Source organism: Prunus dulcis, chromosome 8, assembly GCF_902201215.1.
Source record: "Prunus dulcis chromosome 8, ALMONDv2, whole genome shotgun sequence".
NCBI lineage: Eukaryota > Viridiplantae > Streptophyta > Magnoliopsida > Rosales > Rosaceae > Prunus > Prunus dulcis.
Genome location: NC_047657.1, coordinates 18,839,224 through 18,862,705, shown reverse-complemented (window position 1 = coordinate 18,862,705; position 23,482 = coordinate 18,839,224). Strand labels below are relative to the sequence as shown.

At 37.1% G+C, this 23,482-nt stretch overlaps 6 protein-coding genes across 7 annotated transcripts; 2 read left to right on the top strand and 4 right to left on the bottom strand.

The window, feature by feature from the left end:
- Positions 1-4,699: 4,699 nt before the first annotated feature.
- LOC117637267 (nuclear distribution protein PAC1-2-like) lies at positions 4,700-5,471 on the bottom strand. Its single transcript, XM_034372116.1, has 2 exons — positions 5,251-5,471; positions 4,700-5,012 (listed from the first exon to the last, which is right to left on the bottom strand). The coding sequence occupies exons 1-2, from the start codon at positions 5,382-5,384 to the stop codon at positions 4,802-4,804; spliced, it is 345 nt and encodes a 114-aa protein (XP_034228007.1). The 5' UTR covers positions 5,385-5,471; the 3' UTR covers positions 4,700-4,801.
- Positions 5,472-6,035: 564 nt separating this feature from the next.
- On the bottom strand, positions 6,036-9,972 carry LOC117638768 (F-box/kelch-repeat protein SKIP30). Of its 2 annotated transcripts, XM_034373880.1 has the most exons (3): positions 9,630-9,972; positions 8,733-8,783; positions 6,036-7,563 (listed from the first exon to the last, which is right to left on the bottom strand). In XM_034373880.1, exon 3 carries the CDS (start codon positions 7,482-7,484, stop codon positions 6,444-6,446), a length of 1,041 nt encoding a protein of 346 aa, XP_034229771.1. In that variant the 5' UTR covers positions 7,485-7,563; positions 8,733-8,783; positions 9,630-9,972; the 3' UTR covers positions 6,036-6,443. The 2 variants fall into 2 exon arrangements, with proteins under 2 accessions (XP_034229771.1, XP_034229772.1); XM_034373881.1 differs by lacking the exon at positions 8,733-8,783.
- A 5,839-nt stretch (positions 9,973-15,811) lies between these two features.
- LOC117637764 (non-specific lipid-transfer protein-like protein At2g13820) lies at positions 15,812-16,801 on the bottom strand. The gene is made up of 3 exons (XM_034372766.1): positions 16,365-16,801; positions 16,221-16,268; positions 15,812-16,119 (listed from the first exon to the last, which is right to left on the bottom strand). The coding sequence occupies exons 1-3, from the start codon at positions 16,684-16,686 to the stop codon at positions 16,001-16,003; spliced, it is 489 nt and encodes a 162-aa protein (XP_034228657.1). The 5' UTR covers positions 16,687-16,801; the 3' UTR covers positions 15,812-16,000.
- A 1,427-nt stretch (positions 16,802-18,228) lies between these two features.
- LOC117638097 (non-specific lipid-transfer protein-like protein At2g13820) lies at positions 18,229-19,280 on the bottom strand. The gene is made up of 3 exons (XM_034373192.1): positions 18,847-19,280; positions 18,608-18,745; positions 18,229-18,471 (listed from the first exon to the last, which is right to left on the bottom strand). The coding sequence occupies exons 1-3, from the start codon at positions 19,163-19,165 to the stop codon at positions 18,341-18,343; spliced, it is 588 nt and encodes a 195-aa protein (XP_034229083.1). The 5' UTR covers positions 19,166-19,280; the 3' UTR covers positions 18,229-18,340.
- Positions 19,281-19,931: 651 nt separating this feature from the next.
- Positions 19,932-20,766, top strand: LOC117638842 (non-specific lipid-transfer protein-like protein At2g13820). The gene is made up of 3 exons (XM_034373994.1): positions 19,932-20,271; positions 20,385-20,459; positions 20,552-20,766. The coding sequence occupies exons 1-3, from the start codon at positions 19,932-19,934 to the stop codon at positions 20,764-20,766; spliced, it is 630 nt and encodes a 209-aa protein (XP_034229885.1).
- Positions 20,767-21,418: 652 nt separating this feature from the next.
- LOC117637980 (major pollen allergen Ole e 6-like) lies at positions 21,419-22,126 on the top strand. The gene is made up of 2 exons (XM_034373053.1): positions 21,419-21,705; positions 21,870-22,126. The coding sequence occupies exons 1-2, from the start codon at positions 21,495-21,497 to the stop codon at positions 21,893-21,895; spliced, it is 237 nt and encodes a 78-aa protein (XP_034228944.1). The 5' UTR covers positions 21,419-21,494; the 3' UTR covers positions 21,896-22,126.
- The last annotated feature ends 1,356 nt before the right edge of the window (positions 22,127-23,482 follow it).

Genomic DNA, 23,482 nt, shown 5'->3' with positions numbered 1-23,482 from the left:
CATGACAATGGGTGGAAACACAAAATACTATTTGCAAAGGCAGCCACTATTCACGTGAATAGTGGCTGCCCTAGCTCCACGGTCCACCCTTGCCATGGCTAAGGGCAAATGGGTGGAGTTGCTCTTATGGAAGCTATAGCCCATTGGCTTATGGGCTCTGAATTTTATTTTATTTTAAATTAATTAAACTGCTCATGTCACGTCAACAACTCAACGGTTTTGGAGTTTTTATCAAAAATAGCCAAAATTTACCATATACTTTCATAAATGTCAGTTTTTATAAAACTTTCAAAAATAGCAAAAAAACTCACCTAAAATTACTTAAACGCCCTCATAAGTAAAAACCTAAAAAAAAAATGCAATCTTTGTTTTCAATTTGATTTTAAACATATATAAAACACAAAGGTTTGATCCCATGTTATATCATTGAAGGAGTTGAACCATTAATATGACTTGATTCCTAGCTAGTCCGAGTACTGCATCCACCCAACATTGTGTTGAAGCAAAGCTTTTGTTCTATGATCTCCTTCATCTCCTTCATCTAATTACATAATTATCTCTAATAAGCCATATATTTGTATTATATATTTAACAAATTGATTCATCTCCGCAATGTTAAAGTTCATATCAGAATCTAATTAGCAACTTTGAAGTCCATATATGGCTGACAAAGGGTTGTGCGTGGCCTCCAATGGTGATAGCATCAACATGGCTGACGACAACAAATAATACCAAAGCTTCGAGCCCAATGACAGAGACAACAGATACTAACATAGGGGAGTTTTTATGTTTAAAATCAAATGAAAACATAGATTACAGGTTTCATGTTTTGCTTTTTTAGGTTTTTGTGGGTTTTAGTTTTGAGGGCATTTGAGTGTTTTTAAGTGAGTTTTTGGCTATGTTTTTGAAAGTTTTTTTTATTTATAAAAACTGGCATTTATGAAAATATGAAGTAAATTTTGGCTATTTTTGATAAAAACTCGGTTTTGTAGACGAAGTTAACGGAAAATGATAAAGTGGTACAAATAGTAAGATTTTGGAGGATTAAGTGAAAAAATTTGAAATCCAAAAGGCAATTCCGACATTCGAATATAGGGAAAAACAGTAATTAAGCTTATTTTTTTAGGGTGTTGATTTTCCCACTTCTTTTTATCTATTTACACTCCCTTTTAGTTTTTTTAATACTTTTTACTATAACATACAATTCCAATTTGGGAGTGTGTGACAAAAGAGGATTGAGAAAAACCTGTCCCATTGGATGATGCAGCCTTATTTATGTGTACAAAAAACCTGTCCGGCATGCCAATTTGTGCGGCATGAAGATCAGACACTTTCCACTCATACAGAGCGGCTCAATGGAGCCAAGCTAGCTAGCTAGCCATGGCTCCTCCCAGACTTTTCTTAACAGCCATGCATGCATACAAAGCTTAGAATTATAATTGGTTTTAATGATAATTAGTGAGATCATGAGGACTAATTAAGAGGGCCTTTTGGTCTTAATTACTGTGTCATAAGCAGTTCAGGGAAATGCTTGGCAAAGGAGCCATGAAGACAGTTTACAAGGCATTTGATGAGGTCTTGGGAATGGAGGTGGCTTGGAACCAAGTGAAGCTCAAAGATGTCTTTGGTTCGCCGGACGAACTTCAGCGTCTTTATTCGGAGGTGCACCTCCTCAAGAACCTCAACCATGACTCCATCATCCAATACATGTCTTGGATCGACGTCAATCAGAGAACCTTCAACTTCATCACCGAAATGTTCACCTCCGGCACCCTCAGAGAGTAATGAACGTATTTTTTACAAAATTTTCAGTAACACACACAAATTCAAATTAAAACCAATTAGTTAATTATTTAAATTAAAATTTTCAATAACACACACAAATTCACGTATTATACAAATAATTCTCACACATTATGGAATAAAAATAACATATAGTATAAAAATTATATTAAAACATCAAATAGGGGATGTATAGGAACTTGCCTTTGGACAGCCACTGCAACAAGGGTGCTATCTGGGATGGTGCATATATCAGTAACAGCAGCATACCTGTCTTCTATTTCTTTAGATTCTAAGTCCTGCCTTCAGAATGAAATCAAGTAAACAGCATGCCAACAGAAAAGTCGTTCGGAAACAATAAAGAAGTCAATGGGAACTTCAGGAAACTTAGAACAACTGAAGTACCTTTTCTCTGATATCACAAGTATCTAGGAGAGATCCTGAGGAAATATCCCATAGGCGAACCTGCCAAATCAACACACATTAATTGCTCTATAGTACACAAGATGCACCTTGAAGCAATTCAAAGGCCATGAGTTGCTACGAATCACGATTACTTACTGTTGAATCACCACTTCCAGAGACAAGGAAACCCTGGGGACATTCATGAGTGCAAACAAAAGCGAGGCAAGAAACAAACCTGCCAATAGATGCATGAAAGTGAAGATGAGTAAAATTTAAGTAGCAAGAGGATTTCTTAAACATATAGGTAGTTATACATAATCCACCCAATCAAGATTCAGTTAGGTTAATCCACCACCATATATTGGCACCTAAATCCTAAGTATCCACATGTTTTATGTAGAATTGCAAAATTCATAAGAAACAGCAAGCTCTGCATTATCTATATACTTCGTCCACCGTCCTAGAACAGATTGTGAAATTAGAGATTTTGTTAAGAAGAATAATTCTCAGTTGTTATTGATAGAGCCAAAACGCTAAGTATTTATAGAGATATTACAAGCTTAACTAGGAGAACTAGGTTACTTGGAGACTACTCCAAATCAATTACAATCAACTGATAAAAGGAAACTAAATAACAATTTAATAATGTTCCTAATTTCCAACACTCCCCCTCAAGTTGGAGGGTGGATATCAAGAACGTCCAACTTGCACAAGAGATTGTGAAAGGTGTTACTCCCAAAGGTTGCTGATAAAGAGGCAGTGGTGTCACTGCTGTAAAGGGGGGCTGTGTCGCAGCTGTGTCACTGTTGTAATGAAGGCAAATTTGGAGGCAAATGGAGCAGCGGTGTGCTGCTGTAAAGGGGGTTGTTGCTCCTCTCAAATCTGACGATGTATGAGAGTCGTGAGTTGAAGGAAGCAGCACCCCAAATAAAGTTGTGTTGATGTTGCAGCGCATGTTGCATGTATGGAAGCTGTTGTTGATGTTGCTGATGTGCAACGATGGTGATTTTGTTGCTAATGTGCAACAAATGTTGTTGATGATGCCTTTTCTTGAGGCTGAATAATGATGCTGCTGGGGCAGCTGAATGATGGTGTTGCTGGTGCAACTGATTGATGATGTTGCTGGTGCAATTGTGCGGAAGCTATTGATGATGGTGTGCAGCTGCCTGTGTGCAGCTGATGTGTGACAATGTGTCTATCTCCCATATCTGCCCCTCAAATCCGAAGCTTGTAGAGGGTTGAGATTTGGAAAAAGAGAAGAGAGAATGAAAAATAATGATGAAAGAGAGATTAAAAAAGGAAAAGGAGCAAAGCCAAGAAGATGGCGTGAAAGTGAAAAAAATACTTTTATTTTTATTTTTGGTTTGAAAAATGACCCACCGAAAAAAGGATATGACCCATCGAAAAAGTTAGCCAAAAAAAGAAGAAGAAGAATTGAGTGATGTGGAGACAGAAAGAAAATATCAAACTTGGCCAAGAAAAAAGTTAGGTAGAGAAAGAAAACAAAAAATTGGGTCTGATGTGAAACCTCAGAGAAACTGATATATCAACAAAGGAGAGAAAGTGAACGCTCATGTTGGGTTGTCGTGGTGCAAAGAAGCGATGGCAACACAGAGAGAAAAAGGACCAGCAGTTGTGCAAAGGTGCTCTCAGGAAGATTACGATAGATGGCTTGGATACGAGCGATCGATGGTTTCTAGGCAGGGGCAAAGAATCAATGAACACAGTGGCTGGTCAACAGCAGTGGTGCTAGTGTAGAGCCTCCTGCGTTTGTTGGAGATGTCGTGGGTTGTCCAAAGACATGATGGCTCGGTGAGCGTTGACGAGGCTCACGGAGGAAATAAACGGCTTAGTGAGCAGTGATGAGGCTCACGAAGGAATTGCAATGAAGACGGCGTGTCTGCCGCAAGCGTAGACGACTTAAAAAAATGATGGGTAGGCTCGATGAAGGCCGAAGATGCCGTGGTTGTGGCAGGCGTAGTAGACATGAAAACATGGGCTCAATATCTGATTGCAACAGAGAGCATGACTATAGATGGCTCAATATGATTTGTATAGAGAGCAATACTTGTATGAAAAACATAAGGAAATTGCAGCGCAAAAGAAGGGTGCGACTGTTGGTTTAGTTAGATGTAGGAACTGTGGGATGGTATGGCTTTGGTAGCGGGAATAAAATATTGATCATTGAGGAGAGGGTGAACAAGACGACTGTACAAGATGAATACCCATGATGGGTGAGGGATGAAAAGCGCCAACGACTCTCAATTTGGCAAAGGATTTCAAAGATTAGCAACTAGGGTTGTGAAACATCGGATTGTGAAGAAAATAAGGTTTGTAAAAAAGTTTCAAGAGACGCCCTAGAATCGGTGCCCTGATACCACGTGAAATTAGAGATTTTGTTAAGAAAAATAATTCTCAGTTGTTATTGATAGAGCCAAAAGGCTAAGTATTTATAGAGATATTACAAGCTTAACTAGGAAAATTAGGTTACTTGGAGACTACTCCAAATCAATTACAATCAACTAATAAAAGGAAACTAAATAACAATTTAATAATGTTCCTAATTTCCAACACAGATGAGATATGAAAAGCCACTCACTCTGTATGTCCACCATTAACGTTTAACAGCCAATAATGTCAAGAGGGATTCAATAACTTCCACGGAACTAATGCAGCGCCACGATTTGGTCGACCATATCTTGACAAGTTTATCATCACCAGCAGACACAGAGAGCTTCCCGTTTGCTCCATAACGAATGGCTCTTATGGAATCCTTATGAAGAGAACCATCAGAATCATTTACCAAAGATACCGCACAACCCCCACTGTCAAAAAACCACAAGGTAAAGTAATTATTTTCAACTTCCAACTATCCTGGCATATTACTCAACCTCAAACAGAGCTTAAAGTTCAAATTTTGACCAAACTGACACTCTGTTTAGCCTGTATAATTCAAAGTACACAGAGACGCCGTCGTTTTAATCTTCAGGAACTCGTAACAGAATGGTATCGTATTCAAAGCCAAATAACAAGGCACAGAGAATAGTGGGGGAAATAGCTTACAGGAGGTCGAAGACGCGGAGGTCCGACCCGACAGCGACTGCAACTGAATTCTGGGTCGGGTGGACTGCAATTAGGGCAGGAGCCACCTCACTATCCTTGTTAGTCTCTCCGTCTTCCATCGCAGCGTCCTCCATTGTTGCTCATAGAAAGGTCTTGTTAGCGGTCGTCGTCTTCAGGGTTTTGCGTTTCAGGCCAAATTGGGGTTTTAACTTTTGGGTTTATGGAAGCTATAGCCCATTGGCTTATGGGCTCTGAATTTTATTTTATTTTAAATTAATTAAATTGCTCATGTTACGTCAACAACTTTACAGTTTTGTCGATGAAGTTAACGGAAAATGATAAAGTGGTCCACATAGTAAGATTTTGGAGGGTTAAGTGCAAAAATTTGAAATCCAAAAGGCAATTCTGACATTCGAATTCAGGGGAAAAAGTAATAAGCTTTTTTTTTTTTGGGTGTTCATTTTCCCACTTCCTTTTGTCCATTTACACTCCCCTTTTGGTTTTTTTAAATACTTTTTACTATAACATACAATTCCAACAAGGGAGTGTAAGTGACAAAAGAGGATTGATTGAGAACATATAATTTATAATAAAAGAATATAAGTGGACAAAAGAGGAGTGGGAAAATTAGCCCCATCTTTTTATTTAAGTGGAGAAACTTGGTTGGGAAAAAGAAAAGAAGATATTCTATACGTCGACCAAGCGTAGAAATTGGCTTTGGGGCTTTGGCACAAGTTTTTCCAAAAAAAAAATTCATTTTCTATCATTTATATGCGTCCATATCATCCAAGAAGTAGTGCATTTGTTGAATAGCATTGGCTTCCCCATGAAATAAAACATAAATGAAAGAAATTTAAGAAAGATGCGGACATATAGAAGATTCTTTGTTTGATTATCCAGGAAACAAAAAGGAAAACTAGTGCTTCATCCATGACAATAGTTCATATAATTCTTGGACCGCTAAACTGTTGCCTCTTCCAATGGTGCTGGGCCTTTTACCGTTACCTTGGCATACAGGAGTTCCAAGAGGAACTCTCAAGCTGATGTTCAAAACATGAAACAAGGCCGAAGATTACGCCTAGCAAGCCAAAAAATAAAGGTAGCCAGCATAAGGCCAATTCCTTGTAGCAGGAATCAAAAGCATCAAGAAGAGCACTTACGAACAACAAATAGCAACTTGAACAAACGGTCACCTAAATTCTCAACTGTGTACAACCAAGAATCGTTCCACGGCACCGTGTCATTGGAGCTGCCTGGCGCCAAGTCGGTCTTTCACTCCCAATCGTGAGAACATCAACATCAGACATTGGCTTGATTTCCAAGTTCCATTGGTCAGGGACAATCACCCCACCAATCACATAAATCTCATCTGCTAGTCCAGTCATTGCAAACCCAATTCTGCGACCAAACTCAGATGCCGAAACCAATACCTTCACTGATTCTCTATCTTGCTTGGAGATAACACCATGGCTCATCACATAAAGTGCACCCTTAACAACTGTCATTGGACCCTGTTGCCAACCATAATCCTCCACCGTCCACTCACGCCCCACATTGTCCAAGACTTGCACCGTTGATAAACCCTTGTGTAAGACATGCACCTTTCCTCCAATCACTATTCCTGAGCATGCAGAATTATGAGTGCGATGGAGATCAGGAATTGGATCCCACGCATCCTTCTCAGGGTCATACATTTCTGCCTGAGAAATTGATTTTCGACAGCTGGTGAAACCACCTGCAACAACAATCTTTCCGCCTAAAACACAGCATGCAAACATCGCACGAGGCACAAGCATAGATGCACGTGGTGTCCATCGCCTAATTACAGGATCATATGACCACACCTCATTGGTTGCAAAGCTGCCATCTTGGTCGCCAGTCTGTGGGTCAACAGCGCCACTGCCACCACCCAGAACAAACAATTTTCCGGCAGCAGAGACAGCACCAAAGTGAGAAAGGTTTCTGATTTTAGAGGGGAGAACAGGGAGTGTAATCCAAAGATCTTGATGAGGGTCATATAGCTGCCATAAATTATCTGGGTCAAAAGCGGACACGCATAGTAGATCCTCACATGAGCCAACCTCCTGTCGAGCTCTAAAAAGTTCAGGGCTACGAATGGCAGCTTGCCAGGAACGAGAAACAAGCTCCAACTTGGGATGGAGATAGAAAGGAACCCATGCAAGACACCTAAGGGAAACAGCGTCAGGGAGACCTTCTATCAGTTGTTCAGACATAATAATCACAGTTCATCTGTTTCAGATGATTCTTCACTGGTGATTGTTGCTACTCGGTGGCAGCACTGGCACAAGCAATCTGAAGAATCAAAATATGAGGTTATGCTAAGAAGAGAATAAATTCGTTTCAAATTTTCAAAACCAACGTTTCAATGAAGGTGTATTAACATTAGCAAAGGTGCACACAGAGGTAATACAAGTCATTGTATTTTCTATCCAACCTCATAAGTAATCAGAAAATAAATGTGACATGTTTCAGCATTTTTTTTCCCTTCCCATCTTACTATATATTCATTTCTAACGAATCTGCCCAAGGAATGTCAAGATGTCCGAGTAAACCTATCATCTAGTATGGATTAATTGCTGCTCAAAATCACTCCTATTCAGCAGTTTAAGTTCTGATCCCACTTTTCAATTCAATATTTGGCCTTCTTTTTTTTCCTGCAGATTGACCCAAGTAATCCTACTCCAGTTTCATCCTATGTTTTGAATATAAAAAGTTTATCCCAGGATGCCATAAAACTGAACTAAACAAAATGCACAATACTAACAAAATTTCACAGTGAGAAACCACCTCATCAATTATTGCAATGCCCTTATGTGCAAATACAGACATATTCTACTCTATTTTCTCCTCATTCAACAAAAACTTTCAGAAAGAAAACCCATTCAGATGCATGCTAAATACAATAACTTTTGACAAAAGGCATCCATAATCCTCTTGATAATGCTAAACATCCCAAAGACTTCTACATTTCAAAGCTAACCCACAGTGCATAACTGATAACATAAAGACCATATAATGTTCATTAATTTTCAACAACATTAGAACAAATGGTGCTTCATTCAATTGCACCCTATCAACTAAACTAAATGTTGTAGAGAACACAGTTCTCTCAATTAGAAAAAACAAAAAAGGACAAAAGAAAGAAATACAAAGAAATTTGGAGTAAGGAAATAAACCATGATGGTCAAAAGAAATACGAACAGCAATAACACCTAAATGTAATAACTTATACACATACTCAGTAGAAGAGCAAGGGAGAGTTAGTATGAAAAGATCAAACCCACCCCAGTCCCAACCCCTAGACAAATAAAGAGGGTAAAATTGATTCTGCACAATTCGATAAGAAGATAAGAAAAGAAATGCGAATGTTAAATATCTGAACAACTGAGGTTTGTTGACATACTGATATTGTAATATAGAAAAACATGGCTTCATGAGTATGACTGCTCTCTGTTACTTACCAGTTTCTGTGAGACGTAAACAAAACAATTCTCTTCTCTATGCAGAAATCCCTAAAAACAAACAAAAAAGTTAAAATTTTGACTTCATGATAATGCTTATAGATATTATAAAAATTTGAAATTCATGATATAATAGCTTATAGACATGATATTCAAAACAAACTTTAATGTGTTATATCATTTAGGTTCAAGCTGAAAATTTTCTGCCGTCAATCCACCTGAAGTCTAACCGGTAATTAAGATATCGCCCCCAGTATCAGACTACTCAAAGTCAAACACCACAGACAAACACATATAACATTTCAATTATAAGCTGATTGTTTGTTTGCAAATTCTCAAGCAGACATCACTCTCAGCTATGGCATAACTATTTGCCTGAAGGTGGAATTCACACACTAAACGAAAACCCATCAGGTAAGAGATCCTAGCATTACTTCAAATATGAAAACAAAAACCACGCCCAAAGAAGAAAATAGCTAATAGGTAATTCATAAACTGCAATCAGACTCCACCATTTGTGCATGATTCAGGCCTCATGCAACCAAATTGGGTTTGATTCACATGCATTACTACTTATGTGGCAAAAGTATGAAAATTTAGTTTCAACTTTCAACCCAAAAACAGAATCAATCAAATTCATTCGCCAATTGATGTACAAGCACAGAACTTTGAAACTGGAGACCTAGTATTATACTACAATTCTTGACCTTTAACATAAAAACCATCTCCAATTCAACACAAGGAAAAGTGGGTATTCAATAATTCCAATGTTAACTAAAAAATTCAGACAATTCACGGCAAAATTATGGTCGAAATACAACTGAAACAACTCTAATCGTACATCATTCTTTCCTTGCTCATGAGAGAGAGAGAGAGAGAGAGAGAAAGTGGATGTACCTGAAACACGGGACCGGCTGAAGAACACAAAGATTTGGGCTTTGCTGCTCAAATTCTTAGAGAGACTGAGAGAGAAGAGAGAGAGAGATAAAGGGGTAGCGTTTGGTTTTCTAGGCTGAGAGGATGACTTTTCAGGGCTATCAAAGAAAACGCCGAGTTACAAAATCAATGTTAAGTGCGTGTTGTCTTGTTTGCAAGGGCAATGTGGTTTTTGAGCGTTATGGGACAGATGGGAATTCGGAATTTGGGCTTTTCCTGTGTTTTCTTTCACTTACCCTAAAAACCGAATAACCCTTTGTTTGTGGATATTCCTAATTTCATTTCCACATTTTCTCTACAGCTTTTCTTGTTCCTTCCTTCTCTTTTCCTTCGCGCTTTGCCTTGCCAATGGCATTTTCGTTATTTTTGCTTCATCTCATGTTGAAACGTGCATGGCACGTGGCTGCAAAATCTCACCCGAAAAGAGGAAAAAAAAAAATTCTGGCTTTTTCTTCATGAATCATTATCCTTGCACGCATATATGATATATCTACCTTTTATGTTCTCCTTCCAATAGACGTTCTAGAATTTGATTTGATGGCATATTCCGTACATTCTGCAGAAAGATTAATTTGTAGGACTTTTCCTTCCAATAAATTAAACTGGTGCCTCATATACCTAATAATGTACCTTGCCGTGTTGAAGGTTTGGTGTATATTTTGCTGTTTGACTGCAGAACAGAGCTTTCAATAGGGTGGGGGGCTGCGTGTAAAACAAGCAATACATACAAGCAATTTTGCATTGATAGACCTACAAAAGTGCTTTTATAGAAGAAAGAAAAGTTGGATTATTTTATCTTGTGATGAATTTACTTAAACAACACGATTATGTAGTCAAAGCCCATGATTTTGAGGTTGATATAGTTGCTGTTTTCAGCTGCCCCATTCATATTATTGTCAATTGACTTCATTGGAACGTGTTAGTGGTGACAGCTTAATGAATCTCTATGATTTTCAATGCTTGATTTGCTTGTGTTCATATATGGCAAAGGAGAAAACCAGTGACTATTTTATTTGAATTCCATGAGGGGCTGAACCCCCCAATCAAAGGAAATAATGTGATTTGGGGATCAAATTGATCATGATTACCTGAAGGAGAAGTTGGTGCTCCTCCTGAGGGGGAATCTGCTGGAGATGACCCTGCAAAATCATGATCAGATAAGTATATGGACCCTGCACAAACACACACACACATATATTTAAAAATTAGTAATCTTTTGTATACCCGTGCATCGGCTAATAGGCAAAAAAACTTACTTGTAATGGGGATAGCATTGTTTTGCTATTCCCGGTCAATAACATAATGATAAGTGAAAAAATTATCCAATGCATCATTACATTAGTGGTCGAGGATAGCAAAAAATGTTATCCCCATTGCATGAGAGTTTCTCAAGCTAATAAGGGTGTCTGGACATGGCAAGCAGACGGGAGGGCCAATGCCCCTGCCTGAGTCTGATTAATGTTCACTTCACACCAAGGGAAGAGGAGCTTCCATTATAAGAACCTCACAGAGGCACTGTGGCTGTGACCTGATCACATTAGCAAGCTGTGAGCAACATGAGGAAGCATATAAAATAAAATAAAAGTCAAAACCAGAAGTGACAATAAGAAACGGTTTATTACACAACACAGAGAATCAAAAAGGACATGCTCAACTGGGTGGGCTGATTTCGTCGACAGATCATATGGTGAGGGATGATGAAGATCCATACGAGTTCTTAATTACTTCATAGTCTATCAGACGTCAATTAGTTAATCTAGTCAGTCTAGTGTCCAAACGAAATTTGCATGCAAGGAAGCAGAGTGTGCCACATTAATCCAAAGGAACTTCTATATCCATGCTTCCACATTAATCTTAGTACTTGTGCAACCTTATATCTTTAACCATCCAAGTCCAAAAATGATTCAAAAGCATAAGGATTTCGTCCATATATGTAAATCTTTAAAAATGAACCTGTGTATCATCTTTGTGAAATCAAATTAAAATTTACCAATTCATTACGAAAATTCCAGGTATTTTCTGTGGACGGATGATCTATTCTTAGGTACAAATCAAAGCAGGCCCGTAAAAATGGCCCAAGCGTCACGACTCGATAGTCCTATCACGTGACAACGACACGTACCTTGAGAATCTCGAGAATAAAACACTGACCCACCATAGTGTTATACTCCCAAGTGTTCTCAAAATACGTTAAACCCTTTTGATGATGGCACAAGTTGAATCAAAGTATTTCAATTACAGTGAAAGATATACAATAAGTTGAAATATTTTATTTAAAACCAACCCACAAGGTTACAAGTTAGGCCGAACTCGGCCCTATTTTTCGGACTATGGGCTAGCCTAACTTGGTGTTATAGGCGGACTCAGACTAACCCATTGTGTAAAGGATGGGGTCTAATATGATCATATAGGCATTTAATATTACCATTAATTATAATTGCATTTAATATGTTTATAAAAGTAAACTAGTATTATTAATCATTGTATTTGATGCTGCTAAATGAACCCTAAAATTAATTGAGTACACCACACTACCAAAATATTTATTGAATTACTAATTTACCTTAATATAAAATGACCAAAAAGAATATATTGAATTGTGAAACAAATAAAATTTTAATAAGTACACCCTACTCACCTTATTCAACCATAATCAAACAAAACTTTTCAATTATTTCCAGTCAATTTAAAAGATTTTTCAGTCCTTGTATTGCCCAAAGTCACAGCAGAACTTGAGCTGAATACTACTCCAAAAGCCTATCATGGGGAGAAAATTAATTTAGACAGTTTTTCTTTCAGTTGAGAAGTTCAAAAAATCTTCATTTGGAAATGAAGTACGTTCAGCAGCTCCATCTAAGAGTTCATTTGAGAAAGCAGCAGGTATTCAGGAGAAATGCAAAACTAAATCTGCAGGGGAAAATAATCCGTGCCACTTTCCTTTTCATAAAAAGAAAGACAGAGCTAGCTCTATCTATTCTTTAGGTAAACACAAGAAAAATAATGTCGAGGATGTTGAATCCATCCCACAATCTGAAGGGAAAACAATTGATAAATTTGGTTGTAGTGTCCTTCCAGAAAGCTTGTGGATAACTTGATTTACTCCAAAAACACCTACTCCATCATTAATATTAAATCATTACATACATAGTGCTTATGGAGTTCTTGTGGGGGCTGGGTAGGTTTTTTTTAAGTATTTTATTTTTATAAATAAATCTTTTTTAATTATTTCATTTGTAAATATGTATTATTAGTTTTTAAATTTATTTAAAGAGGGTGTATTATGGGTATTTTTGGTAGTTAAATAGGATATACTTAGTTAATTTTATATTTTGATTTAAATATTATGGTGAACTTAGATCATAGGGTGTACTCAGTTAATTTTAGAGTTCATTTAGCAACACTCTTAAATATAATATATGTGGCCTATTTGATATGGTCATATAGGCCCGGCCCATCGGCCCACCCATAAACTCAAAGATTCTTGGCCCTTGGGGTAGGGCCTAGGCTTAGCATTTTTGAGATAGAATTGGTCTGGCCCGAGCGATTCAACCCTTAAGGGCCAATAACAAGAAAATGACTAATGAGATAACAAGTTGTTAATTTTGGTAAATTAAATGGGATTTTCCTTATTATGTAAGATGAAACTAATATTTTACATTATTATTCAATGTACGGATCAATGTGAATATGAGCTATATTATCATCAATTATCTCAATGTTAATATGAGCTAGACACAACCACTCTCAACTACCTAGATGATGTGAATATGAACTATATTATCATCAATTCTCAATGTGGTTATAAATTAGCTAGACCAAATAAAGTATGTCTGAAAAGAGTTTGTCAGATTAGATGATGGGAACTTTACTCATCTCTTGCAAAAACCTAGTTTAAAAACCTCGTTTCCAAGTTCAATATTTTCTTTTCCGTCTTCATTTTCTCCTTTTTTGTTTAGACGGAGAAAAGTTTAGTGATTGTGAACTTTACGATTGTCAATAGTTGTGACAAGTTTGTGGTGTGTAGTGCATTGGATGAGTCGGTTTTGAATTGCAATTGTATAGGTGGATTTCAACCAATGGACTGAGGCCAATGAATGGGAGAAAATTGATTAGATAGGTGTTCTAGGAAGACCCTATTGAAGTGTCAAAGAAATAGTACATGGGAAAATGATGAAGATGGGTTTGTAGTGCTAAGGCGGGTCAAATTGCCTTCTTTTACACACTTGGTTCTTGGTCCATATGAGGGTTGTGAGGAGACGTGCCTTTAGAGTTAAAGTCTGCACCTGAGTCAAAAAAGGCTACTGTTTTAAGCTTAAAGTTGTTAATAATTATACTGACTTTTGAATACCATTTTCTAAAATTCAAATGTTTAATAACATTAATTGCTTTGTCACTGTTGGCGGATTCCTTTTCATCTTCTTCTTGGAGTTGTTCTGGAGTACTGGATCCTAATTTTTCTACAAGAATTTGTTTTATTTCAAGATTCTCATTTCGTAGTTCATGACTTGCTTGTTGTAAGGTGATAATTTCCTTCTTTATGTTTTTGACTTCAAGTTGGAGGTCTTGCAAGGTAATTTCTTTCTTGGCTTATTATCACAAAACGTCCCTAAAGTTTACGAAACTATCAGATTGCATCCTTAATGTTTTTTTTTGTCATTCGTGGTCCTCAAAGTTAGCATGTATGATCACAAATAGTCCCTGCCGTTAGGTTCCGTCAAAAATTCCGTTAGTTTGCTGACGTGGCATATATGTATATCACAAAACATCCTTAAGGTTCACCCACCTATCACAAATGGTCCTTACGAAATTTTTTTAATTTAAAATTCATAAAATTTTTGTTTTCTTTTTAAAATTTATGAATTATAATTATTTTAAAATATATATTAAATTTTAAATACATGTGACACTATATTATTGTAGATGTGGGCTCCATATATATGCCACATCAACAAACTAATGAAGTTTTTTTAAAATAATTTAAAATTCATAAAATTTAAAAATGAAAAAAAAAAACTAAAGGTTTAGGGTTCATAAATGGTCCTCAAGATTAAAATCCTTCTATAAATTGTTTTTTCATTTATAAATAATTTTAAAAAGAAAACCAAAATTTTATGAATTTTAAATTTTTAAAAAAAAAATTCATAAGGACCATTTGTGATAAGTGTGTAAACCTCAGGGATGTTTTGTGATATATATGTATGCCACGATAGCAAACTAACAGAGTTTTTGACAGACCCTAATGTCAGGGACCATTTGTGATTGCACATACTAACTTTGAGGACCATAAGTGACACAAAAAAACATTAAGGATGCAATCTGATAGTTTCGTAAACCTCAGGGATGTTTTGTGATAATAAGCCTTCTTTCTTTTGATCAAATTTTTCTAGAGTAGTAGTCAAATTTATCTTTGGGGCTGGGATGACTTGACCGATTTTATTGTGGCTAATTATTTTCTTTAGCTTTTTAAGGTATTCTGATTTTAATTCTGGGTTTTCCACTTTACTAATTAGGTCAATTAATAATTCTTCTTGTTCTTCTTGTTTTGTAAGGACATTTATTGATTTCGTGTTGCAGCAATTATTCTTACATCCGAATTGAATATCGGGGGAGCTTGACTGATAATCAGAAGAGCTATAGTAATCTGAATTGGTTACTGAGATGTCACTTTCACTTGACTCAGAGTTTCGTATTTCAAGGACTTTAATTAATTGAGCTTTTTCTTCCTCATAGATTTTTAGCTGTTTTATTGTATCCTTTGACCTTGCATTCATTAGCATAGTGACCAAATTTTTTGCATTTCCAACATTCAATCTTACTTTTATCTGTAGTTTTATTTTTCCCATTCTTCGTGGGCATTTTAGACCAATTTCTTCTTTTATTATATTTGCATTTTTTTATATATAAAATTCATTATTATCTTTAAAGGAATGTCTTCTCCTTTGATAATGTCTAGTTTTACTGGTCTGATCGTCACAATTTTAATGCTTAATTTTCTTAGAAGAAGGTATTGAAGTTAGACCATACTGTTCACAGAAGTTTCCTTACTCATATTTAGCGGAGTTTCTTTCTAATTGGATATGTTTACCTATTTTCATGTCTACACACATTTTCATTCATACTTGATTGATTGTACTAATTATATATATCAAAGTAAAAAATTTGTGACTAGTTTATTTGAATTCCATGAGGGGCTGAATCCCCAAGCAAAGGATTTACAAAAACCAGAAACCAATCAGCCACCCAACAATATGCAAAAATAAGAAAAAGTTTATGGCACTCTATACTATATAGTCCCATGAATCTAGCTACATAAACATTCGTGGAAGAGGAGCTTAGTTGGCTGTGGAAGTTGAAGCATATGATGCAATGAAGAGCAAGAAGAACAGCAGAGGAAATGCCATCTTGTTAGAATTTCCATGTGATGGTGATGGTACAGTTTTAGATCCACTCCCTGCACACACACACACACATCTACAGTGATTAATATGTCAAATTGTAAATCGATTAGAATCTATTGTAAAGAAATGTGAGTTTGGGAATCAAATTGGTTACCTGAAGGAGAAGTTGGTGCCCCTGAGGGAGAACCTGTTGGAGATGACCCTGCAAAATCATGACCAGAGGTTAGTTCATAGGTTTATAGAACCTGCAGAATCACATACATTATGTTTTTTGAAATTTGAAATTTTTTTTATATACCGCTGCATCGGCTAAGCGGGGGTGTTTGGACTTTGCAAGCAGAGGGGAGGGCCAATGCCTGAGTCTGATTGACTTTCACAACAACGGAAGAGGGGCCTCCATTAAGAACCTCACAGAGGCACTTTGGCTGTGAGCTGACCACATTAGCCAACTGTGAGCAACATGAGGAAGATGGGGTTGATGAGTTTCCTGTTACGTAATCAAGGCATGGGGACATGCTGATGATCACATTGGTGCAGCTTGATTGAGCATCAACAGTCCCTTCCCGCAGAACCACTGCAAGGACCAAAGCTAGCACAATCTCAATCCCCCTAACTGCCATTTTTTTATTCTTGAGTGAGAGTGGCTATGATTTGCAAGGGACACTATATTTCTGTGAAATGTGAAATGATGAACAAGTTCTTGGTAATGGGTTTTTTTTTTGGTATAAGCAAGAGGGGTTTGTGGTTTATATATAAAGGGGAAATTGTGACCCAAAGAGACGCAGCTGGCTTGGCTTTCTAATTGGGTTGCCAACTTTTCCTACTTTGCAACAGACTTTATTTGTTAAACTAGAACTTTAGGAGGGGGACTCTTAAGAGTTAAGCATTGGAATTTAATAAAGTTTGCCCTACGCGTGCACTAAAAATCAAACGTGGTTAAGGTCATAGAAGGAAAATGTGATGCTTATTGCGACTGTCCAGTAAAGGCAGGCCAACCTCCTTTGGTAGATTTGTACCATTTTCTTTTTTCATATGAGCGATATTAAGGATCTTAAAATCTCGGATGCATGAATAAATATTTAATCGTTTAACTATAAGTCCCTTGCGGATTTGGACCATTTGGTAATTCACATAGTTTTTTTTTAAAATTTTATAATAATAATTATTTTTAAGCAAATAGAAACTTCAACGGTACAATCAAAGACATCAACAAAACATCTAAAATACCAATTCCAAGAGAGTAACAAACTAACATGCTAAAAATAAAACTAACACAGACAAAAGCCGCACTAAAATTACTAACCCACATTACAACAATTAGCCATAAACCCAAACAAAGTCCATAAACTCAACATAACCAAAACCCTAAATCAACCCATGAGCCCACATCACATAGTTGAATATGCATATTTACTTGAATGAATTATAATTTTAAAAAAAAATTGAAAATGCTTGTTGGGTTGAATGACGAAGAGAGATGGGCCTCTACAAGTATCATTGTTTTTTTTGTCAGATTTATGGGTCACTGCCATTGTGGGACTAGACTCAATTGGGCCTGGGCCCGAAAATGTGGTTCGAAGACGTAACCAGTTTTCGCTTTAACCATTTGGTTTTTATTGAATTAGTCCGTTGGAGCAGTGGTTGCCCTTTTTTTATTTGTTATGGTGCTGCTTGTGAAATTTAAGAACTTGGAGCGAAGAATCAAAATCTTCGTTTTTAGGGTATGTGGAATTTAGGAGCATGAGCTCATCATTTGAGCTGCTCAAACGTGTTCGTCAAGCAATTTATCCAGCTTTTCTATGGACGGCTGCGGTGCTTATGAATCATGATATGCTAAATTAATAACCCATATTAGAAGATTTTCGGTCCTCAATTTTATCTTATTTTTCAATGCAAACTATTATATTAAGGTTGTTCAAGATCCAATTCAATCTGCCAAAACTAACTGATCAAATCTATCCAACTCAATTTTAATCGGTTTTGATCTTTTATCATTTGACACTCGGCAGAGGTAGATTATGAATTTATGGTTGAATATGAAATTTAAAGAGAGCAAGAGTACCCTACTCATACTTCATTATGAATTGTAAATAGTTAAGTACAAACAAATGATATAAAGAAAAACACACACTCTAAGTACAAATAGTGATTTCCATCGCCAAGAGTCCACATAAAAAATAATGATCATCTCCACGAACACCCAAATAAAATTGAAAAGAAATGGTAATGAAATAAGTGTACAACTAGAACAGGCCCCAACTCTCTGTAGAAGACTCAAAAACTGGTGAGAGTAGAAGCACAAGAGATAACGAAAAGGAGCAAGGGAACAAAGTGAAGGGGTGCTTTGATGTTGCTTCCATCAGATGTGTTTCCGTTTGTGGATGGAACTGTTTTCGACCCTTCTCCTGCATTCACCCAAAGCTACAACTCAGCATCAAAAGATAAGGGGATTATACATGTCACATGTTATATTTAGACCGAAATTTACAGTATAACAACATAACATTCCAGACTAATTAGTTACGGAAGATATAGGTATACCTGAAGCTGAAGGAATGTCTGAGGCCGAAGGCGAAATTGCAGCTTCTGGTGTAGAAGCATCTGAAGGTGTTTGATTGGAGGGATCTGCAGAGGAACTTGCTGGAGGAGTTGATGGACTTGTTGTAGGTCCATTGGCACCTGCTACAACAATATTCAATTTAACTAAAATGTTCTTTTTCTTTTTCTCCATAAAAAACCTTATTGTTAGGTCAATACTTAAAATAATTTGGCCTCCTTACCTTGACACTGGCTAGCAGGTGGAGTTTGGACTTTACAGGCACCAGGAAGAGACAGAGCAAGGGTTTGGTTTATGGTGATACCCAATGAGGAGCCGCCACCATTGAGCAATGAGCAAAGGCACTGTGGTGATGACTGGACAACATTAGAAAGCTGTGAGCAGCATGAAGATGATGGGTTTGATGAGTTTCCTGTGACATAGTTGAGGCATGGTGCCAGGCTTGTGAGTGCAGTGGTACAGCCTGATTGAGCCATGGCTCCAGCCAAAAGCATGGACCCAAGGACCAGGGCTAGAGCCATTTCAATTCCTTTGAATGCCATATCTTCAACTCTACTTGTTGAAAGAATAGTTTCAAAAGTTGGGGAGATGTATATTGTATAATAGATATCCGAGTAGTAAAGTGAAATTTACCCTATGTTGTATATTAGATATCCGGTGTTTGAGTGAGGAAAGGGAAGGGATGAGATGGGATTTATATAGGAAACTTTTTTTTTCCTAAGAGAGAAATAAATTGGTGTATTTGGGTGGCCAACTTCTACTGAATTTCTGTTTGTTGGCAACCAAAAACTGCTTTTTGTAACATAAGATAAGAAAAGTGCTACTATTCAAATCAATTAATGATTGGCTCCATTTTTAGATTACCTAAACCTTAAATTTGGACCCACTAAAATAACAATTAGCATGTTTAGGCAAAAAAATGAGATAATAAACAAACAACTTATGTTTGAGAGGGACAAATCACATAGACTTTGAATCAAATTTACGTAGTTAGAACACCAATCCTCTGCCCCAAAGCTCTGTTCAGAGGATAGCCAATACCTAGAACTTTCCTCATTCAAGTAAAAGCAAATCCTGCAAGTAAATGATTCGTTCAAGTATGGAAGACGTTAGTTAAAGTAGTTGAACTCCAAAACCCACTTCAAAACCACTCTTTTTTTTAAAAAAAAAATTTCTAAAATTTCTTTTTCACTAAATTTTTTTTTTTAATGAAGAAAATTATGTTTTCAACGAACTATAAACTATCTCCTCAGCTTGGGCCAAACTCAACTAAGTTCTAAGCCTCAGTATTCCATTGAAGCCTAACTCATGGAATTGTTCAAGGCTTTTCGATTGATTACTATCCCAATTACCCTCTTAATCATTTCGCCAACGTTGATTAACGGGCAGATTAGCACGCCATGCACAGCCTCAATGATCAGCAACTTCACCCCATGCATAAATTATATCACTGGGAGCAGCAGCAATGGCACGTCACCACCAACACAGAGCTGTTGCAGTTCGGTAAAGTCGTTATTGGGCACCGGCACGGACTGTGCTTGCCTTCTCATAACTGCCAGTGTCCCAGTCCAACTGCCCATTAACCGAACCCTGGCGCTCTCTCTTCCTCGAGCTTGTAACATGGGGGGCATCCCATTACAGTGCAAAGGTGCTCTGCCACTCACATAATCTTGCAATTTTTCTAATTATAATTTAGTCTTAGTGTGACCAATTGAATTATACTTTTAAGCTAATTGTGCAAAATTTCTTTTTAAATTGCAGCCTCCGCTAGTCCCTTAGCGGCTCCAGGTCCTGCCTTACTAGGGCCAACAGCTTCTTCTCCTTTAAGTCCGAGAGGTAATTACAAATTTGCTAATTGTTTCTTTTCATTTTATTTTTCTGACTTCTGAAGGCATTGGTCAATTTGGTCAAACATTTCTGGTGTGCAGCTTCTAAGGCAGTGGCAGAAGCTCCTGCACCACAATCTGGGACAGCTGATGATCTGCAGCCAACATCTCCACCAGTAGAATCAGAAGCTCCAACACAATCTACTCCAGGGAGTGGTCGACTGACCCCATCACCATCAGCATCTACTCTATCTTATGTTTCCCCACCCTCTCTCCTACTCATAATTTTGGGACTCGTGGTTTATAAGTCCTACTGATAGTTATTGCTGCTACCCTTCTTATGCATATGCCATTTTGTATGGTATATCACATTCATCTATCTTGTAATAGAAGTGTGTCTCTTAAGGTCTATCATTTTGGGATCGATTTTAATATGTGTAAGTTTTATATACATTGTTGGCTTAATTCATTCTCGATTTCAACATTTAGGGATACGCGAATACCATTCCCTTTTATAATTTTCGGACTTATGGATTGTAAGTCCTTTTAGTGAAATTTCTACGTGGCTCTATATATGCAATTTTGTATGGTATACATCATATTTACATCTTGTAATGAAATTTCTGTCTTAAAATCATTTTATATTGTTTTGGGATTGATGTTAATCTCCATTGCGTAAGCTTTATATACATTGTTGGCTTAGCTCATTCTCGGTTTCAACTTTTGAGATTACACAATTATTATGAAACTATCTTAAATAATTCTGTGAAATACCACTTTTTGTGAAAAAAAAAGTTTGGGGGCAAAGAAAGGGGCGGAAAGACCGTTTCTTGGTGCAATTCAGAAGGAATTTGCACCCCGCTCCCAACCCTATTCATATGCAAGAACAATATCAACCACCAGTATTGCCTAAAATAAGCTGTCAAATCCCTATATATATCAACCAAATCACTGAGAAACACTGAAACAGAGAAGAAGTTAATTAATTAAATAATTATCAAAACCGAAAGTTAAACAACAACAAGAGCCAATTAGAGAAGGAAGAATGGCCAAGAAGCTTGTTGCAGTGTTTCTCATGTTGGTGGTGGTTGTTGCAGCACTCCACATTCGGGAGGCTGAGGCAGAAGACGGTGATCACAAGGAATACAAGGAGTGCTTCGGCAACTGCTTGAAGGAATGCGAAGACGGCGACGCCCACGGTCAAACTTACTGTGAGATGAGCTGTGACACTGAATGTGCAATTAAAGAGAGTGCCGGTAAGTTTTCTTCTTCTGTGTTTTATGTTATCAGATAAATGTTTATATCGTCAAACTGTAAATTTGGTATACGCGTATCAATCAATATCATACTTAATTGTTAGAACTTACTAGGAAAATGCATGAAATTAAGGTTAATTGTGGGGTTTTGCATTGTGCTGCAGAAAGGCTGAAGAATATCAAAATTTGAGCTTGTTGAATAGACAAGGAGCAAGCACTTACAACCACAGAGGAAGAGCAATATGCAATAAATTAATTAACGAGCTTTCATTCTACTGATAATGTATTAATTTGTGGAGGAGTTTTTCATCCATAAATAGTGTATTAATTCGCAAGATGTAATAAATCGTTTTTTTATTTTCTTCAACACAAAACTCTGCAATCTTAATTCACTTGGATGAAAACAAAATTGCGAGATGAATCCCCCTCTCTGTAGTTTAGATTAATTCAAAATAAATTATTGCTTGTATTAAAAAAGAAATAGAATGAATGATGGATATTTGCTTATATTACGAAAAACATTTTATTTCATTCTTATTGATATTCCAAGAAGAGATACAAATGAAGTGGGAACAAGAACATCTAACAAGGAACTGTGCATGTACAAAATGATACATTGGTGCCCGGGGCTGTTACGCAATGTGGGTTGTTTTCGGGATCTTTGGACACACATCTTGCGTAGCACTGTTTGGCATGCTCAATTGAATCACATGGGATATCTGATTGCACCTGTCTGCAAACGAAATTAGGAGTAATTGAGGGTCCCATACCCATCGCATTAGTAGCTGCACAAATGACAATCATGATTGTAAGACATTGTGATTTTCTTAATACAAACGATAGTTTAAATATTCCGAACCTATTGGCATAAGTGGAGACGTACCTGAACCAAGGAGGACAAAGATGATCATAAAGCTGAAGAGTGACAATGCTTTGGCCATCTTAACCTTACAATTAGTTATTTTTGAGAATGAGAAAATCTTACTGATAGAGTTATACTTGTCATGGGATTGTATTTGTAGGCTTGAGATTGATTGCCTCCGTCCTTCCACGCTCACCAACCCTACTTATGTGGCTCTTCACAAAAAAAGAAATTGAAGTTGACCGTGTGCATTGATTTCCTTGGTGGCCTCGATCCTCAGTTTGATTCCGTTCGTGGTCGGATTTTGGCTATGACTCCGGTTCCATCCGTGTTAGAGGCCTATGCTCTTGTGGTTGAAGAGGATACTCGCCTATCTTCTCAGAATTTGTTCTTCTAAGATGGAAGAAAAACATTTCATTTTGTTTTATAATTTCTTACTGATATTCCATGAAGAGACAGAGGAGAAAGAAGAAAAGCATCTAGCAAGGATATGTGCATGTGCAAGTTAATACCTCATAAATTGGGCATGTCGGGGACATTTTGCAGGATGACTGGGGTGTGAGGATCGCAGAGCACTTTTGTTCTTCCGCTGGTGTTGTGCACGTCAAATCTGATTGCAAGTTGCTATTGTTTAACGTCCATGGGTCTCATTCCCGTTATATTAGTAGCTACACATCTGTAGCAAATGATACCACAATGATCAGCGCTTTTGCCAGTTTAACTTTAAAATTACTGTTTTGGAGAAGCAAAAATCTTACACGTCCTTGGTCGTTTTGTAGCACCTACTTTTATATTGTTAATTTTCTGTAGAGATTAGTGTGATTATCAACTGCTTGATGAAATGTCTCAATGACAAATTTGAACGCATTTGGTTATTTATGGGTTCCTTGCTTCTTTACTTGGCATGCGACGTTC

Bases quoted from the DNA above. Each gene is read 5' to 3' on its own strand.
- LOC117638097 (XM_034373192.1), bottom strand. From the start codon at position 19,165: ATGGCATTCAAAGGAATTGAAATGGCTCTAGCCCTGGTCCTTGGGTCC. The intron at 18,746-18,846 runs GTAAGGAGGCCA...TTGTTGTAGCAG, and splicing joins ACCTGCTAGCCAGTGTCAAG to GTGCCAATGGACCTACAACA. The intron at 18,472-18,607 runs GTATACCTATAT...GGGTGAATGCAG, and splicing joins AGACATTCCTTCAGCTTCAG to GAGAAGGGTCGAAAACAGTT.
- LOC117637980 (XM_034373053.1), top strand. From the start codon at position 21,495: ATGGCCAAGAAGCTTGTTGCAGTGTTTCTCATGTTGGTGGTGGTTGTT. The intron at 21,706-21,869 runs GTAAGTTTTCTT...ATTGTGCTGCAG, and splicing joins TGCAATTAAAGAGAGTGCCG to AAAGGCTGAAGAATATCAAA.
- LOC117638768 (XM_034373880.1), bottom strand. From the start codon at position 7,484: ATGTCTGAACAACTGATAGAAGGTCTCCCTGACGCTGTTTCCCTTAGG.
- LOC117638842 (XM_034373994.1), top strand. From the start codon at position 19,932: ATGGAATTGTTCAAGGCTTTTCGATTGATTACTATCCCAATTACCCTC. The intron at 20,272-20,384 runs GTGCTCTGCCAC...TTTAAATTGCAG, and splicing joins CATCCCATTACAGTGCAAAG to CCTCCGCTAGTCCCTTAGCG. The intron at 20,460-20,551 runs GTAATTACAAAT...TCTGGTGTGCAG, and splicing joins TTCTCCTTTAAGTCCGAGAG to CTTCTAAGGCAGTGGCAGAA.
- LOC117637764 (XM_034372766.1), bottom strand. From the start codon at position 16,686: ATGGCAGTTAGGGGGATTGAGATTGTGCTAGCTTTGGTCCTTGCAGTG. The intron at 16,269-16,364 runs GTATATAAAAAA...ATGATTTTGCAG, and splicing joins CCCGCTTAGCCGATGCAGCG to GGTCATCTCCAACAGGTTCT. The intron at 16,120-16,220 runs GTAACCAATTTG...GTGTGTGTGCAG, and splicing joins GGCACCAACTTCTCCTTCAG to GGAGTGGATCTAAAACTGTA.
- LOC117637267 (XM_034372116.1), bottom strand. From the start codon at position 5,384: ATGGAGGACGCTGCGATGGAAGACGGAGAGACTAACAAGGATAGTGAG. The intron at 5,013-5,250 runs GTAAGCTATTTC...GTTTTTTGACAG, and splicing joins CTCCGCGTCTTCGACCTCCT to TGGGGGTTGTGCGGTATCTT.